Below are 18,274 nucleotides of genomic sequence, written 5' to 3'. Positions count from 1 at the left end.
CTAGTGATAAGTTAGATAACTGATTATACAAGATAAAAAGGAAAGGTAGTGCACACTCTAACCTCAAGAAATATTTTATAGGGGCCAAAAAATCTGTAGACATATTGTGATTTTGGCCCTTGAGGTGAAGCTTGGAATTTAAGCTTCACATCCTACAATATGTTTACTTACTGGCTGCCCGTAGTTTCTGCCTGCTGCAGTGATTAATTTGTACCACTGGATGCAGGTGATGGACGGAGTACTCATTTTTTGGGAGCAGGGCTTATTTTTCCTCATCAGATTTTGATTCAGACAAAGAAAGGGAAAGGCAGAAAAGGGAGAAAGGATGATGAAGACAAAGGATTACAGAGGGGACGCAGGGCTGAAAAATAACCAGTGATATCGGGGTAAAAACATAGGGGCAGATTTACAAGCCCCTTGCGCCACTTTTGCGTCACTTTTAACATGGGAAAAGTGACGCAAAAGTGGCGCAAGGAGATTGTAAATGTGTCTCATAGTGTATCTTGTAGGGTATTTTAAGAAAGAGGTATGATGGGGAATCAAAACGAGACAGCCTTGGTATTCGGCCGCCCTGGCATTTGGTGGCACTGATGTGGGTTCCTAAGAAAAATAATTGGGCCCCTGTCTCCAGAATTTACAAATTAAGCACTGTAGAATGTGTAACAACCCTGGACCTCCCATGCTTTCTACTTGTGGAGAGGAGAAGCAGTTCCAAGGATGGAGCACGTCGCCTGGTCTGTTTGCAGGGCTTTTAATGCAGACTTTGCGCTGTGTTTCTGTCGGGTGGTGGTTCCGTAGCAATGACGCCTTTGTCTGCAGAAGTAAGTAGGTGAAGTGAATGCTTTTCTGCGGTTTTTATCCTTTGTGGGACGTTTCTATAGACTGAGAGTCCTATAACCTTTAAGGAATTGGCTGGTTGGTGGGGGCTGTCGTGCTGGGGGCTTTTATCGTGGGACACGGCGAATCGCCTAACAGCGTGGCCTTCAGGGGCTCTCGGCCTTCACCTCCATATTGTAGTGCTACAGGTCTGTGTCAGGACCTCGCTGTTTTCAAGGAAGAGTGTTTTTCTGCACTTGAGTTTTCGAACAAAGCTCTGGAGAGGGGGCAACTCGGATTAGCCCCTCAGGCTGGTTCCCTGCTGTCCGAGCCGTGCCATCTCACACTCCCATCTGGGCAGCGTGAAAGGAAGTTTACTTTTAAGATTAGAGCCTTTCTTCCTGCCCGGTGAATGGACGCCATTGCAGCGTGGTTGTGAAGTGATGATGTGACGTCTCTTCATTCGATGAGAAAATGGCGCGCCCCTAGCCCACTTCCAGCGGGGCCCTCGAAACATCGGCTCCCTGTTGAATTGGCTTTTGTGGCTCAACAGATGGAGCTTCATGTACTCAGCTAGAACACTAGCCAGGGGGACGAGTGCCCGTTTTTAATTAGTTATGTCATGTTCTCTTCAGTGCCAGGTTATGAGAGTGATGGTGTTTACATTTTGCAACATAAGTGAACTGGGGGGCGGTGGAGGGGGCTGAGGGCTCTCAATGTGTGTAGATTCTTGGCTCAGAAATAAACAAGCACCTGTGCTCGTGACACACATGAAGGCACAATATTTCTGTGTGTGCTGATCCACGAGTCTTTTATTACTTTTAGCTCCTTTTCATTAGTTGTTGCTTCTTATTTGCATGTCTTCGCTTCGCTTATATTGCACATTACACACTGTGCCGGTTCCAGTCAAAAAGAGTGAACTTCTGCTCTTTTGGGTACATCCCACTGGCAGAGTTCAGATGCCTAACGAGCAGCTGTAAACAGGTTAGATTAAACATTTCAAATGGGCAAACACCTTCTTCTGCTGGGTTCCACCAGTTAGCAAAGAGATCAGAGAGGTATCATTAATACAGGGCAGGGATGAATCAGCCACTGTATTGGCTTTGCTTTAAGTGGGCAGGTACTCAGGTACAGATTATCCACGCTTCGAAGGAGGAGTACCAGTCCTTCTCAGCAGGGGTGCAATACTTTTAATGGGAGAATACCAGAACATTCTCAGTACCAAGCAAGTACTCTGGAATAGAGAGTACCTGCCCTTTTATATTTTAGTTTCTAACACTGCAAGTAGGATTTAAAGTTATTTGGCCTGTGGGTGAGTTTAAGGAAAACGATCAACAAAACCCGAGACATTTTATCACAAGACCCGGCTTTGGGGAAGAGTTGCCTTAAGTATATAGAAAGGGTTCAGCTAACACATTACCACTGGTAACCCATGCCTGGCCCTTTTTTTCTTTAAGTACATTAGTTTGGCAGCTAATTATCACCCTGCTAGCAAAGAAAAAAGTAATTTTTTCTTTGTTAGACCCTCACATACTCTAGTAGTGGCATGCTTCATCATCGGGTCTCATCCTGGTCCCTAGATATCAGGATGGGCTCAACCGTATTTCAGGGAGCACTTAGGTTTGAATATTTCTCAGTCCGGGAATCTCAAAAGGTAAGCAAGATACTTTTGGTAATGTGTGAGTTTGAGGAAACTACAGAAAGTTGTTTTGAATTACTTTGTACTTATGTAATGCTTTTGCACAACTCTTTCCTTACTGCAAAGTAGCTGCTGAACGCTTGGAGAGAGAAGGGGAAATGATACACCAGCTGCCATTGAAGCAGTCAAGTGGAGAGTCTAGTGTGAATCCAACTCTGCTAAAAAAGGCAGCAGAAGGGAGCTTCACAGGGAGATGCCTGCTCTTCCAATCAGACTGTTTGTATCTTGCTTGATTCAAAGCAGGCAGAAGAGGCTGACGTTACAGCCAGCTTTGAGAGGTAGCCTTGTGCACAATCGTGCAAAGCCTAATGTGCAAGGTACAATGTTTTTATCTCAATCCTCTGCCTAACTGGCAGCCACTGGAGAGATTGTTGGAGTGACCTGGTTTGTTCATTTTAGGCTCAGAAAGCTACCAGTTGCGCAGTCTTGTTCCCTTTGGGGCCTCCTCAACAGTTTGGCAGAGAGCCTTTGAATGGCACCATTAGAAAAGCTGTGCAACTGCAATGACGCATGAGGTAGAACATGTATTCCCATTTGAGGCTACTGCATAATGCATCCTCAGCCAGGTGAAAAATGCACAGGGGTGACACAACACAGTCCTTGTATTAACACCTGGGGCTCGGACTAAATGACGGACAGAACATTTGATTGAATTCTGGCAAGCAACACATAAACCAGGAATACTCAAAGTACGGCCCAAGGGCCGCGTGCGGCCCTCCTGGCTTTTAATTGCGGCCCCCTGGTGAACAGCAGCGTTGGGCTACTGTTCACTTGACAGAGAAGGAACATACAGAAAGCTGTGGAATGGACATACTTTATATATATGTTAACTAAAGTAATGGTAAAAAAGCAAAGAAGGTGTCCTAGACAAACTGTCTTTAGGTACACCTTTAGTCTTAAAGAGATCTTGCACTAAAATGTATAAATATGTTAAACTCCCTGCAAACTTCAAAAAAGTGTATTTTATTACCATGCCTGAGTGTTTTACCTTAGTAGATCAGATTATATCAATTCATTGAGCGGCATTTATTAGAAGTGATAGTTTTCAAACATGAACTTGGAAACATTCATGCCACCCCTATTCTGAAAACAATGCCATTAGTGAACCAAGAGGCAAGTCATATTTTTGGTGCACTTTGTGTGTAGCCTTGGTTTTTATAAAATTGAAACAACATTATAGTTTATTAAATAAAACCGAAGAGAATGTTTTGTAAAGCACACATCCTGGACGCAATGATTTCATGTGGCTCTCATCTGTGGTAATGAAGAAAACGAAGGCAAAGTGAAATGATCAATTGCCTAGAAGCACACAATTTGGTCAAATGAGGAAACCAGGGCTGACCCCTGGTTTTCTGGTTTCACATTTTGCTATTCAGCCACCAGATGAGTATCTCTTTCCCGCTCACATTTTACATTATAAGTTAATGCTTTGACTTTAATTCTTGGTGCGTGAGAATAGAGCGTTGGTGGAAGACAAAAGTCATGTGAAGGCTCTGTTTGCTGTCCACAACATGCATCTGCTTCGCGTCCTCCTACGCTCACCCTTTATCACCCCAACCCTCACCCTGTAGAGATCGGTGCGGCCCTCGTGCATGCCACAGACAGTACTTTGTGGCCCCTGTGGAAGTGTTTGCAAGTAACCATGAAATAAACAGTCGGGCACTGCCATGGAACCCACAGTCCTCATTGGCAGTTGTCTTCTACCTCCCCCTCCATGCACACCACCAAAGAGGTGGTTTTGGCAAACAAATGCACACCCCAGATATTGATGAACATTTGCCTCTGACAGTCATGGAGAGGTCAATCACTCAGAGCCTAGGTTAGTCCTTCTCAGATTTGAGGAGAGAAAGCCTTAAACTTTTACCTTCTGGACAAGGTTGGAAAGAAACATACAATCCAAGCATGGGCCGCTTACCCACTCATCTACACTTTTCTAGCATTTCTTCTACTACTGCACTATTTTTGAAAATGAGAAAAATCACATTTTCTTCAGTATTTTCTCTTTAATTGAACAGTGATTACTGCTTTTTAATCCGTACTGCAATATGAATGTGATTTTATCTATTTAATTCTGTACAGTTACAGGACTCTGCCTTAATTTGTGGCAAGATTGTTCACTTTATGAAACAGGCCAAACTGAACTAGCTTAATCTAGAGTGGTGATGTACAAGCAGTGCTTTGGCTGTCCGGCAGTGCTTAGTTCGCAGCCATTAACTCACCTGGTCGACATGCAGTTCTTGGGCAACTATGGAGCCATTTCTTCCCTGTTACTCCTTGGCATATGGCCAGTGCCCATATGCTCTAGAATTCTAACCTGGCTGAAATGAATCCCCCAAATTCTTTAAAGCTTTTATTCTGTCAGTCTTGATCACACAGTGCAAGACACCTACCTGCTCGTGCTCTGTAAAAAGTGTAAGCACTTGATTTCTAGGATTCGTCCAATTGTGGTTTCCTGATTTTGAAAACACAGTGAATGGTAATCTTGCCTTGATTTTATAAAACACTTGCACGGCGAACGTAAATTACTAGCCTTCAACCTTGTATTCAGTCTAGAAAGGGCAGACCCATGCACATCTATTCAAGGCAGATCTGTGGAAGTGCTGCATACAATTGGCATAACTTCCCTGTCTCTCTAGTGAAAGATATATGAATGTCCCCCGCTTTCTGTGACACCACAATAGGGCCAGGGCTCGGCCCTGAAATTTCAAATGTTACAGTGGGTAGGTCAAATATTTTTGATATGGATACTGTGCATCTGTACTGGAGCCTCTCCTTATGATTTGGAAACCTGAAGCATTCCCGACCGGTTTCTTGGGAGCATGGGCGTACTGATGGCACGTTTTGCTTACAACCTAAACCATAGATTTATTTAGATTTTTCATGACTACTAAGATAATGGTAATAGTGCAATATTTTCGCACTAGCACCAATTTATAACTGAGCACTAACTACTCTTTTATGTATTTTGCACTGTTTGTTGCCACTGGGTTTTTACTGATGGTTTTAGCAAGTGCAAACATATTAAGCGAGGGCAGGGATATGCCACAGTGGGCCTACATTGTGTTTGCACGTGTCATTTACATATTTCCCGTGATCAGTAAATTGGAAAACAATGCTGAACGACCTTGGGCACAACTGCACTTTGCGTCTGTAGTTATTTAGTCCAGAAATAGGAATGGGTTCTCCCCTATGCCTTTCCTTGCAGATAATGGATTTTGCCAAACTCTCCTGTTGGACTCTGAGCAGCAGTTACGTCATCTGCTATTAATCTAAAGGAGGGCATTGCCATTTCCTTTGGTTGAATACATTGAATCTGCATTTTGCATTGATCTGCAGAGCATCATTGATTCTTAAAAAACGAATCTTTGCTGACTTGGTTTGTCCTTTTCTGAGAACGCAGGAAGAAAGGTGGCACTCTGTAGATTTGTAGCACAGCATTTATGTGCATGGAGGGCAGAGGTAAAAGACTCTTTATTGGAGTGCACAGGGCGCACTGTTGCAGGCCAAAAACGGCCAATAGTTGGCGTTTTAAAGCACGTTCATAAATATTTCCTTTGTTCTTCTGAAAATGTTACCATCTTACACCTTTCTGTATTGACTGGAAAATGGTTAAACATAAATGTGTGCTTTTGCAGGGATATATAGCTTTAGTCATAGGTTTATTCTCCAATACACCTGCTTGCAGACGTAATCTTTGGGGTTTCGACTATCAAGATGGTAATGTCCACAGTAGGGCCACTAACAGTCAATTTTCTCATGCCTCTTCGGACTTTTGGACTTGCTGTTTTTTTTTCTTTTTGCTAACAAGTGATTATGCACCACGCACGCCTCCCTCCTGATTGGTCGGTCCAAGGGAAACTGCATATGTAGTCAAGCAATGCATGCAGAGATGTTAGTTGTATTATGCTGAACTTCCAGGCAAGAGTGTCTGTCATTAAGCTCATGAACAATTTTGAAACTTCCTAGGCTTTTTGATTAGAAGCAGCCATTGCTCACACTGCTGCGTAGGGCACTATGCTCGAAAACCCACTTCATGGCAGATATTTAAACGCTAACAATCAAGAGAGAGTCAACCTCATCTAGGGTGGGCCCACTGGATATAGGGGAAAGACCTTTTTCTTCAAGGAACTCTCACTCAATGTTATCCAGTGACACGCTTCATTACTGAATTCTTCCCGACCCTCCGAGGGTTGGGGCACGATATAACGTCTTTCCTTACAAGGGAGCACTTTTTAAGGAAAAGGCATGGGATCTATGTGAGGTAATCTTTAAAAATGCCTAGGTGGTGCCAAAATCATTATTTATTCACAAGTCTGTCTTGCGAGGTAAAAAACGGTGGGAAATGGCCTAGTTGGAGTTACTGTCACTCCTTGGCCCTTAAGTGGGATCAACTAGTTTCTGCCACATACCCCAATACTGTGTCTTTCATCACGATCAGTTTGTTCCTATTAATGCCTTTTTGGGAAAGAATGGCTGGCTATTTACTTAATCATTCATACAATGCCACACACAAACACAGTACACAACCGTAATAACCTTTTTTTGGGAGTAGGTCCGCTTATTTAGTGGATGCCTGGTGCCCCATTGGGATCTCCAGGGGGAAGTGTGTCCAATAATCACACTCCACTTCGCCTCAACTTGCGGTGAATAGGTCTTAGGCCAAGTGGGGACCCATTATGACTGTGTAACTGTTGGGCACTCTTCCCTCCGGAGATCCAGTTAACTCTGTAAATGCTAATCCTATCTTTAGGAAACCAACAAGAAACTAGAAAAAATGAGACGTGACAGTTTTAAATAAGATTCTGTCATCAAACACTCCCGTTTCTAAACAAATGTTGGGCACTCTCTCGGGTACCGTACAAAATTGGATTTTTAATGCAATTGATACCTGTGTTCCTCTTTCTCTAACAAGGGCTAATAATCATCGTCCTCCAGTACCTTGGTTCATCGAAAAACTCAAAATAGAGAAGGCTAAATGTAAGGTGCTGGGAAGACGCTGGAGGAGGAACTATTCGTCAGACTCCAAAACTTTTTATAAAAGGGCAAAAAAAGAATATCACAGTCTTTGCAGATCTGCTCGTGCGGAGCATGTATCATTAACTCCGAATTGCTCCAAGACGCTTTTCAGTTTGGTCAAGGAGCTTTCTGGCTCCCAAACTCAATCCAGGCCCCCTTCTCTGAACAATCAGCAATGCCAAGATCTGGCTAATTTCTTTCTCTAAAAAGTAGAGAAAATATACTCAGACATAGTGAGTCTACAGCGCAACAGTTCCTCTTCATTGCAAAACACAATTCCTCACAGTCAGCATCTATACTGTTCTTATATGACAATACCCATTCTGATCAGGATAGGATGACTTGTGCACCCAAAAACAAACTGGCTACATGGCCCCTGTTAAACATAGACTCTTTTAAATGCCTTCTAGACAGCGTTAAATCCGGATCGCCCAGGGATCCTCTTCCTGTTTCTGTGCTCAAACAGCTTGAGACGTCATCTTTGCTAGTAATTATGGTCCTTCTGAATGCCTCCTTACAGGAAACTACAGTTCCACCAGAGTGGAAGCATGCTATGGTGCTCCCCCACTAAATAAGTAGACCCACTTCCTAGAAAGTTATTACAGTAGTGTAATGTGTATGTGTATATGTGTGTATGTGTGTGATATGGTATGAATGATTAAGTAAATAGACAGCCACCTTTCCCCAAAAGGGTATTAATAGGGTCAAACTGATCGTGACTAGATTGGGGTACGTGGCAGAAACTAGTTGATCACACTTATGGGCCAAGGAGTGATAGTAACTCTAAGTAGCCCGTTTTCCCCAGTTTTTAGGTCGAGGACCGAAGGCTGGCTTGCCAGCCGGAAGTCGGAGAATTATTGTCTTTCAGTGAGGGTGCTTAAACCCGCCTCTCTCCTCGTCTCTCCTCCATTGGCTGGCTTTCTAAACGGAGGCCAGCCATTGAAGGAGAGAGGCGTCCCTCGAAAGAAGCTCCGTCTCTTTCGGATTCGGGGGCGTGTTCGTGCTGCCCCTTTTTAGAACGCCGAACACGCCCCCGAATCCGAAAGTTTCGGATGTTTGCGTCCGCCATTTTGTTTTGTGCCGTTTTGCCTCGCTGCTGCTCCTAACGCGCTGTTTCTAGGTTTTTGTTTGCATCGTGGATCCTGCTGCCGCTCCAGAGTCTCTGTGTCTGTGCCCTTTTTCTTGTTGAAGAAGTAGCTACTCTGTAAGTATAATTTATATAGCGCTTCGTACGCCTGCTGGGGGGACACAAATACTCCAGGTTTTTATCTGGTTCCTGGGCGTCTTTCGGTGCATGATGGATTGGAACATCCGGCTCTTGGCCGGACGAGGGAAGCACCAATACATCCCCGGGCAGCACCACCTGTCCCACCATCTCCTTGACCAGTGCCGCCATGCCTGTGCTAGAGAGGTCAGAAATCGCACACTTCTCGATTGAATGTGCCAGCACTCCGCGCCATGCTACTACAGGAACCAGCGTTACAAACGTGCAGCAGGCTAAATCTGTATGTGAAAAGCTTCGTGTCTGAGCTACTGATCGCCTGCATGTTTTTACAAGGACGTTTGCATTGGCATCTTGTTAAATATTTCATTCAATGCAAATGTAACCAATTATTAATTTAGGCACAAACATATTTTTTTAGTTCAATCAATTTTTATTGAAGTAAAGAGAACTGTAATGTAATGTAATTGTTATGTTCAGGTGCAAGACGCACAGACGGAATACTCTTAGTCTGCCATGGCTCACCTTCCCTGCCAGGCTCCCCTCATTCCTGCTCCGTCAATCCTCACAGACCCCCCCTCTCCCACTCCCCCGTGCCTCCGTGTCACCTCTCCACCCCCCCTTATGCCCCCTCACGCCCTCAGCCAAGGAAGCAACAGGTACAGCCCCTCACAGGGACGGGAACTAGCCCCCCGTACTGTCCCCGCCAGCACTGGGAAACCCGTCTATCCCCGCAGAGGTGCCCGCGACCCTACCCAAGCAGGAGACCCCGCCAGGAGTCACAAGACCCCCCCACCTTTAACCCTCTAAGTCGCCTTCCCACCGAACCCCCAACAGGTAGCAGGGAGATCCCTTGGCGGAGCCGGGGCCGCTCTCCTACGATAGACACCACTGGAATCCATCAGCAGCACAGCAGGAGAGCCGGCACCCATCCCGCCCCCCCACAGCCCCCACCCCAGAGTCTGCCATGGCTCACCTTCCCTGCCAGGCTCCCCTCATCCCTGCTCTGTCAATCCTCACAGACCCCCCCGCGCCTCCGCGTCAACTCTCCTTCCCCCCCTTATGCCCCCTCCCGCCCTCGGTACTGTGGCCAGTGGGTGTTAGCCAATGTACTTTTAGTGTCTTTCCCTCTCCGGTGCCGCCTGTGGGTGAGCGGTTGTGTGTGGCTCTGGGTGTGTGTGTTTGGCTCTGGGTGTGTGTGTATGCAGAAACGGATGGGTGTGTGTGTGTGTAAGTGCGTGCCTGTTTGCCGCTGTATGTGTGTGCGCATGGGTGCATGTGTGAATGCAGGCTTTCTTACCATGGCGTGACTCTGCATAAACGCATGGACGGCTGTGTGTGTGTCCCCATGGGTGTCTGTGTGAATGCGTTTTTTCTAACCATGGTGTGTGTGTGTGTGTGTGTGTGTCTGCCTAACTGCATGGACGGCTATGTGTGTGTGCATGGGTGTATGTGTGAATGCATGCTTTCTTATAATGGTGTGAGTCTGCATAAACGTATGGACGGCTGTGTGTGTGTATGCGATGCATGCTTTCTTACCATGGTGTGAAGTATGCATAAATGCTTGTTTACTGTCACGCTATTTTTTTCTGTGGTTTTGCAGTACAAGGTACTGGTAGATGCAGTGACTGTCCTTACTGATACATTGATTTTCAATACTGTAAACCAGTGGCTTGCAGGACTCCGTTTTATGTATGCATACTCTGCTTCCTGTCTCTTTGTAGAATCTCAGTACATTAATAAACGTGATTGAGGGTTTGCAGGACTGATAACTTTGGGTGGATGTGGTGTGGGTCAGCAACCTTTCCCGGGCCTGAAGAAGTAAAGAATGTGGTAGTCATGTTCTGTTGTGCTGCTAGGAGTGGTGCAGTGTGGATTAAGTTGGATAAATGTTCAGACGTTGCAAACTTACTGGTCATCTCAACTGAGTGTAATCTGCATTATCTGTTACCAATTCTGGTTGCTACGCTGGGGGAGATAAAGGACCTTTTTGTTTTCATCCAAAACGTTTGAGTTGTACCTGCTTTTTTTGTCTTTTTGGAATTCTGATGGATCGCTTAATAGGTGACTGGTCTTGAGTTTTTGCGCAAGGCATATGTCAAATTCAATCTAATCTGTGTTACAGACTTGTCTGTTTTTTTATGTTTAGTTTTTTGGTTGCTGAGCCAAATTGTGATTCGGTGATTGTGCCCGCCGTTTTCGTCCCTCTGTTTCCCTGCTTGTGATCCAGTGATTGTGCCCGCCGTTTTCGTTCCTCTGTTTCCCTGCTTGTGATCCGGTGATTATGCCCACCGTTTCGTGCCTCTGTTTCCCTGATTGTGATCCGGTGATTGTGCCCACCGTTGTCGTGCCTCTGTTTCCCTGCTTGTGATCCGGTGATTGTGCCCGCCGTTTTCGTGCCTCTGTTTCCCTGCTTATGATCCGGTGATTGTGCCCGCCGTTTTCGTGCCTCTGTTTCCCTGCTTGTTGTATGTTGAGCTCTTCCACTGAATAGCTGCGGATTCAGCTTCTGTTATGTGCTTGCTCCCCTGCCTGTGCTTGCTACCCTGCCCCCTGGCTGTGCTTACGGGCGAGCGATTAAGCTATTGGCATTGTAAATGACAATGCCATTTATTTAACGATTAAGCTATTGGCAATGTAAATAACAATGCCATTTATTTCTGATTTAAAAAAAAAATCATAAGCAATGCCAATAGCTCTACCTTTAATAATGCCGAGACCATTGCATTGTAAATGCTTGTTAACCTTGTAAGACAAACCTGTGAATGAATACTGATTTGGGCACCACTTAGACAATTTTAAAGATTACCTAATATAGATCCTTCAACTTTTCCTTAAAAAGTGCTCCCTTGAAGGAAAGACATTACATCATTCCCCAACCCTCAGAGTGTCGGAAAGAACTCAATGATGAAACTTGTCGCTGGATAACATTCAGTGAGTAAGAATTGCTTTAAGAAAAAGGTATTTCCCCTATATCCAGTAGGTCCACCCTGGATGAGGTTGACTTTCTCTTGGTCGTGACACTGTATATGAGGAGGGAGAGTCACAACCTCCATTTCCCTCTTTCCTCCCTCTCCTGATTTTTACATAAATATTTAAATTATAAATATTCTTGGGAAACTTGCAGGCTTAGTACAAAGGTATAGTGTATGGATCGCTGGCAGTTTTAAACATTTTATATATTTTATTTTATTTTACTTTAAAAAAAGCATGCAGAAAAAACAAAAAAGCCGCAATTCATGCAGTTTAATTATGTTATTACCGGAGAGTGTTCAAGTCTACTAGAATGTTTATGATTCATATTTAACTGGAAGAAGGGCTGTCTCCAGAATAGAAGGGTGCCCATGTGTTCTATTACTCTATTCAATCAAAATCAAAAATAAAGATATGAAAAAAAGAATCACTTGTCTGAACAATGTCTTTGTGCACCCGTCGATCCTGTGAACCCCTGATGTTTTCATTGCGCTCCTTCATCCTTTGTAGCTTGATGCGGTAAGGCAGCAGGATGTCTGCTAATCCATCCATTACAGCTTTTCATGTCGGTTCCCCCACTGCATCCTTGTAAATGTTGCCCAGCGATTCTAGAAACCATACTTAGTCAAACATCACAACTAGTCTCCCAAGAAGAATAACCAGGCCGTGGGGGACTGCATAGTCCTTCTCTTCCCCAGATATCAGAAACAGCACTATCCCCGTTTCAAAGTATTAGTCACTTTCAGCCTGATTCATCAAGCCGAAATCGGCTCGCAATGGGCCAGATTCTGAGAATCTGGCCCTTTGCGAGCGCTATTTTTGCATTTGGGATTCATCATCCCAAATGCAAAAATCGGTAATAGCGATTTCGCTATTTTGCGAGGAATTACATTTAAGGAATCTCTATTTGAGATTCCTTAAATGCAATTCATCATCCATTTAAAAATTGCGAATTCGTAATTTCGGCCCGCTATTTACCGCGAGGTCAAACCTCGTGGTAAATAGCGAAAACTTAGAAAAATGCTTTTAAAAGCATTTTTCTAAGTTGCATGTTGCACACACACATGTCCTTTGGACATGTGTGTGCGCAACACCTGTTTCAATTTGCATTTAAGGGGTGCTACAGGGTGTCCTTTGGACACCCCTGGCACCCTTTAAATCGCTATCTTATTTGCGATTAGCTAATTGCTAATCGCAAATAAGGAATACTCCCCATTCATTCCTATGGGCTTTTTGGCCCATAGGAATGAATGGGGAGTTATTCCTTATTTGCGATTAGCAATTAGCTAATCGCAAATAAGGAATGTGTAGGAATCGCATTTCTTTATGCAATTCCTACATGAATCCCGTTTTGCAAGTCCTTAATAGCGATTCGTTATGAAACGGGAGATTGATGAATCAGGCTGAAAGTCATGTGCGCCCCTAGATATTGTGGGGCCCCCAACATATAGTCATAAATCAAGACACCATCAAGTACAACTGGAGTACAGTCAACCCGAAGACTAGGAGTGAACAGCAAATACAAGTGATTGCGTTAGTCAACATCAAAGCGATATATATTCTTCAAATAAATACGGACTACAACTTGCGTTTGAGCTCACACAGGATTACTTCAAGTAAATCAATGTGTTAGCTCTATGTTCTAAAAGCCATACTCCTTCCTGTGCTCTGAAATCCAGGAAGATTAGTTTTGGTTTCTAAAGGGTGCATATCATTTGATGTAGAAAATATATTTATTACGATTTATGAGCTGCTTTTTGGTAGGATCGAGGTGGAGGTCCTGGTTTAGTAGGGAGGTACCAGACCATGGGAGAAAATGGACTTGGAATTTGAGGAAGTAAAGGTGGAATGTTTCAACAAGGGGGATATGACTGGAGTAAGCTTGTGTGTAAGTTATGATTTGCAGAAGGACTCACAACATTTTTGTACATGTGTGTTTTGTTGCATTGCACATATATAGGTACTGCTGGACATGACAGTTGAGCTTAATTTTATTTTGTGTCCCATAGTCCAAGCAAGCGATTGCGATTCTGGACCCAATTCCGAGATCTCCTACTTTATTCAGAACACAGAGTTCTCCATCACTCCACATGGCGTCATCAGTTCCAGCCAGCGTCTGAATTATGAGCGTGTCAACCATGTCTATGAGTTTGTGGTGATTGCCGTGGACAATGGATACCCACCACGCACTGGGACGGCCTCAGTGCGCCTTCGCATGACCAATGTGAACGACGAGGCACCTGTGTTCTCACAGACCACGTAAGAATGTTTTGGAATCCTTCAACATTTACATTTTCAGACCATATATGTGCTTGAGAAAGGGCTTTGAAAGCACACTCTGCTTGGCAGAACTTACAGTGTGGTGATGTGCTAGGGTTCTTGATTGACGAGTAGGGAAGTTGGCCTTTTACTCTCTTCAGAGCTGTAGTATTTATTGTTACACAAAAAATGAGCTCAGGTTGCATCCACACATTTATGACCACGAGCTTTGTCTTAATATCTTGAAAATATGCTGTCTGGAATATCTTCAAACAATTTTCTCTTTGAAATTGTGGCCTATTTTATCTGTGGTTGAGATAGTTACATTTACGTGAAACAATGGAATGGAAATTGTTTTGTGTACAATCTTGGTCGCTTTTACCCTATAAAAGAGAAAAAAAAACGTTTTCACTTTCTATAATTATGAAAAAGAGTACCTCTTGATTCGTTTTTCTTTTAAGTCCTAGAATTCTTGTGTTGTATTGTTACGTTTTCTGTATAATTTGGACCTTTACCCAGTGCTATCATTCATCGACACTGAATGCTTTAGAATGTTTGGGACACAGAGCCGCCATTTTAACCTCCAGTTTAGATTCCTTTTAATTGTTTAACATTTTAGTCTTCAACATGGCTGCTGCCAATGACCGATAGCAGTCTTCAAATTGACAGCATTACTTTTCTTTCCTTACGTGAAGTGTTCTCTCTAGGTCTGTCCACTAAATGATTGTGTTTTCTCTCCATTAGGTACAAAACATTCCTTGCAGAGGACGCTGGCCCCAATACTCTTGTGGCCACAGTGCACGCAAAAGACCCCGATGGTGACAGCGTGTCATACTTGATCGCTGGAGGCAACGAGGAGGGAAACTTTGAATTGGACAGCCAAAAAGGTAGGGGCAAGACAAAATATTGATTGCATAGTGCTCAAGGGCACAATAAATGCTTGCTTGAGAACCCACACAGGAGCTGAGGGAAGGGATAACTACTGAATCATCTTCAATGGCTGTACATTTGAAACATCAATGGGTAGGCGGCTTCAAGCAAAACTGCCTTGATGGGTTCACTTACGGATGTCAATAGTTTGTGGGTTCAAGGCATAGAATGGAGTCATTACTCAAACAAGCTATTAGCCGGCTCATGCCATAACCAAGAATGGACACCATACCCTGGCCAGATCTGTGGTTTCCCATTGCTCCTTTTGCTGTGTAGACATCTTAGAGTGCCCCTGAGGAGCCACTGCTCATGCCCAGAGTGCTGCTGGCCTTTTAAGAGTGGAAGTCTGTACATTTTGAAATGTTTCCCTCCTTTTTAGGGCTCGGCTCAACGCGCGAAGCGCGTCTCCGCCGAGGCTCTTTTGTCGGCGTGTGTGCTTCCCAGGAGACAATCCTGGCCGCGCGCATCGCCTTGGAGGCGATTTGAAAGTGGCACGCGCCGACTGGCACGCGCCGCGCTCGGCCAGGCTGTTTCCTGGGAAGCACAAACATACCCAGGCACACCTCCCCCTGCACGCATGCGGCCACACACACACGAGCGCACATACACGCACGCAGACAGAGACACTCCCCCCTCCCCCCGCCGTCGCACACAGACACACACACGAGCACACATACACGCACACATACAGAGACACATGTACACACATCCACACCGTGATACCTTTGAAGTGTGACGCGCATGCCCCTTGCGGTGCAGTTTACCCTATATCCAGGCGCGGCTCGCACCCATCCATGCCCGGTCGCCCGGCGCCCTCTCACCGTCCCTCCTCCGGGTCTTGCTCTGCTTCCCGCGGGTCTCCGGCTGCAGCGCGCCCGGGTCTCCCCTCTGCGGGTCCCCGTCCTCCGTAGCTCTCCAGAGCGACTCCTGGCAGAGAGTGTGTGTCCGTGGCCGCTACCTCCGGCTTCGCTGGGCAGCCCCGCACTCCTCGCTGCTGCTTGATCTGGGAGTCCTTGGGGCCGCCCCGACACCCTGTTGGTCCGGAGGTCTCGCCGCGCTCCGGGCTCCTCTCTGCGGCTGCAGCCCTTTGCTCTCTGCCCCTGACCTCGGCCTTCATTGGCTCGCACACTCTCCGATCCCTCTCTCAGACCCCGGAGGTCTCCGCTCCTCCTCCTTCTCCCGGCCCGCACTTCCCTCCTCCACAACTCATCCCCCTCCCCTGATTTGGACGTCCTTTTCCAGGACACCCCTCCCCTGCACCTCCTCCTCCTTCTCTCGGTCTCACCACCCCATCGGCGTAGCTAGGGGGGTGAGGGAGGCGGTCCGCCACAGGCGGCACTATATTGAGGGAGTGGAATCGAGTCTGGGGAGAATTAAATCGAGATGAGTTCACATCCGCCAATACCAGACTAGCTGCTTGACACCTGACCTGACTGGCTGTTGCCCTGCTCTTTCAGAGACTTTCGCGGGTTGGTGAGCGAGTCTTACTTTTCCGTCAGCTATGTGTGCCCTGTAAGTAACAGAAGTTTACACTGGTCAGCAGCGTCACTCGGCAGAGCAGCATTGGATGGCTCTCCGTGATAGGCTTGTTTTATTTCTCCTTTCAGAGTCTATTAGCCGAGCGCTTGCCCAAATTTCTCCCCCCTCCCCCCAATTCTCTGATTGTTTCTCTCTCCACGTTTTGCCCCTAACGGCAAATTACCAGCGCTATGAATTGCAAAGTATCTGCCAGCCTGAGCTGAGGGAGTAGGCAGCTTGCCGAACACAATCCCGTCTCCTCATGTAAATGCAGGCATCCTTTTTATGCACGTATTATACGCCACATTTTTACAGCCTTTACTGGTAGGGATGGCGAATACCTACACATATTCAGACCTGCTCAACTCCTAAAAGATGCACATTCACCGTCTCCGCTGCCCTGTGTGGCAAAAATTAACAAGACGCAGGCACACATGTGTGCGCACAGGCAGGCAGAGACTCAGACGTGTCTGTAGGGGCGCGCCTTACAGACCTGCCAGGGATGTGTTCTGAATTCCTTGCACCCGTTGACTGCTGGATGCCGGGTAAGTGTATATAAATTGCCTTTATTATGCTTTTAAAACGCGCATTTTGTCTCTCAGGCATCAGCCTGGGTTTAACTTAAAGCACAAATTAATTTAAAGCACAAATATGTTAAATCTAGTTTCTGCAGCCACATCGACCTCTGATAATTTGACAGAAGGCCGCTCGGACAGGGGATGTCGTTACCAAATGCTTGCCTTTGTAGTTTGCAAAAAAAAAAAAAAAAACTTTCTTTATATGTGTTTTCCTATTTAAAAAATGTGTTGTTTTGGTTCCGCTTAATGTTTGATTCGGGTGGGACCGGGGAACTTGAGAGATTCCATAGAAACATCATCTGACATGGGGTAAAGGAAGGGTTAGGCCCAACCAGGTGTACAGACACAAAATAGAAAACATAATAAAAAGCAGCCGTCGCAAAACGCACAGAGCGTCATTTGTGAGTGGTTTTGTAGGCACAAAAATATTGTAACTGTATTTATATAGCGCCTACAACTCCTGACGAGGTGTTGAAGCGCTTTTCGACGAGTAGCAGGAATTATTGAATTTATTATACGAAGAACAAAGCCAAAGAATTCAATAACTGACACCAGGGAAACTATTTGCACTTCTGTGGAGAGGTGCAATCTCCCACATCCTGCAAACCTGTCCTCCTTAAATTAATTATCAATTTAGATATTAAAAAAATGATAGGGCCTAGAAGAACAGTATGCAGTGTCCTTATGCTTTGAAAGATAAACTGACAAAAACCAGGCAGAGTGAAACGAAAGTTCTGTCTGTCCTCGGTACATCTGAAGCGCCCAGTGAAATGGCTTTTTTTCGGATTTCTGTCTCCTGCGCTCTGCTCTGCCTGTCGTTTTCCAGACACGAAAATGCTGCTGAACGAGAATACAGACTCCCCAGTGGATGGCGTGAAGGAAACAGGCGCTAAAACTTGCTCAGAAATGACCAGATGCTGTGTGTGGTTTTTTTTGCATAATATTCTGGATTGTGTCCATATACTGGAGGTCATCTGCCACCCTGATTAATCACTGTGTTTTCCCCAGCCCAACCTACACACCGTTCACGTGGAGGGGAAACACTGCGTGAAGGAGGGTGGGAAACCAGACTAGCAGATTACGTCAAAGGGTTCAGTAAAGCTTGCTAAAATATAGCTTTTTGAAGACTGTCCGCCGCTGGCACTGGTCGCCAGAGAAACTATGCAGGGCTAAACTTTGTCATGATTTCAGGCATTGGAGAGGCGCGGAACACAACAGTAATATGGTGCACATCTGTGGGAAGGCACAAAACTTGACGAATAC

General features: G+C 45.4%; 1 protein-coding gene across 1 annotated transcript in view; it reads left to right on the top strand.

Annotated features, from left to right (window-relative positions):
* LOC144828007 (neural-cadherin-like) overlaps nt 1-18,274 on the top strand; it is a 266,439-nt gene that overhangs the window by 71,175 nt on the left and 176,990 nt on the right. Inside the window, exons 6-7 of the mRNA XM_078686153.1 lie at nt 13,736-13,985; nt 14,730-14,872. Coding sequence (XP_078542279.1) covers nt 13,736-13,985; nt 14,730-14,872 — 393 coding nt within the window. The remainder of the gene's footprint in view (nt 1-13,735; nt 13,986-14,729; nt 14,873-18,274) is intronic.

This window comes from Lissotriton helveticus, chromosome 4_1, assembly GCF_964261635.1.
Source record: "Lissotriton helveticus chromosome 4_1, aLisHel1.1, whole genome shotgun sequence".
Classification (NCBI taxonomy): Eukaryota; Metazoa; Chordata; class Amphibia; order Caudata; family Salamandridae; genus Lissotriton; species Lissotriton helveticus.
This window is presented reverse-complemented; position numbering and strand designations above follow the sequence as displayed.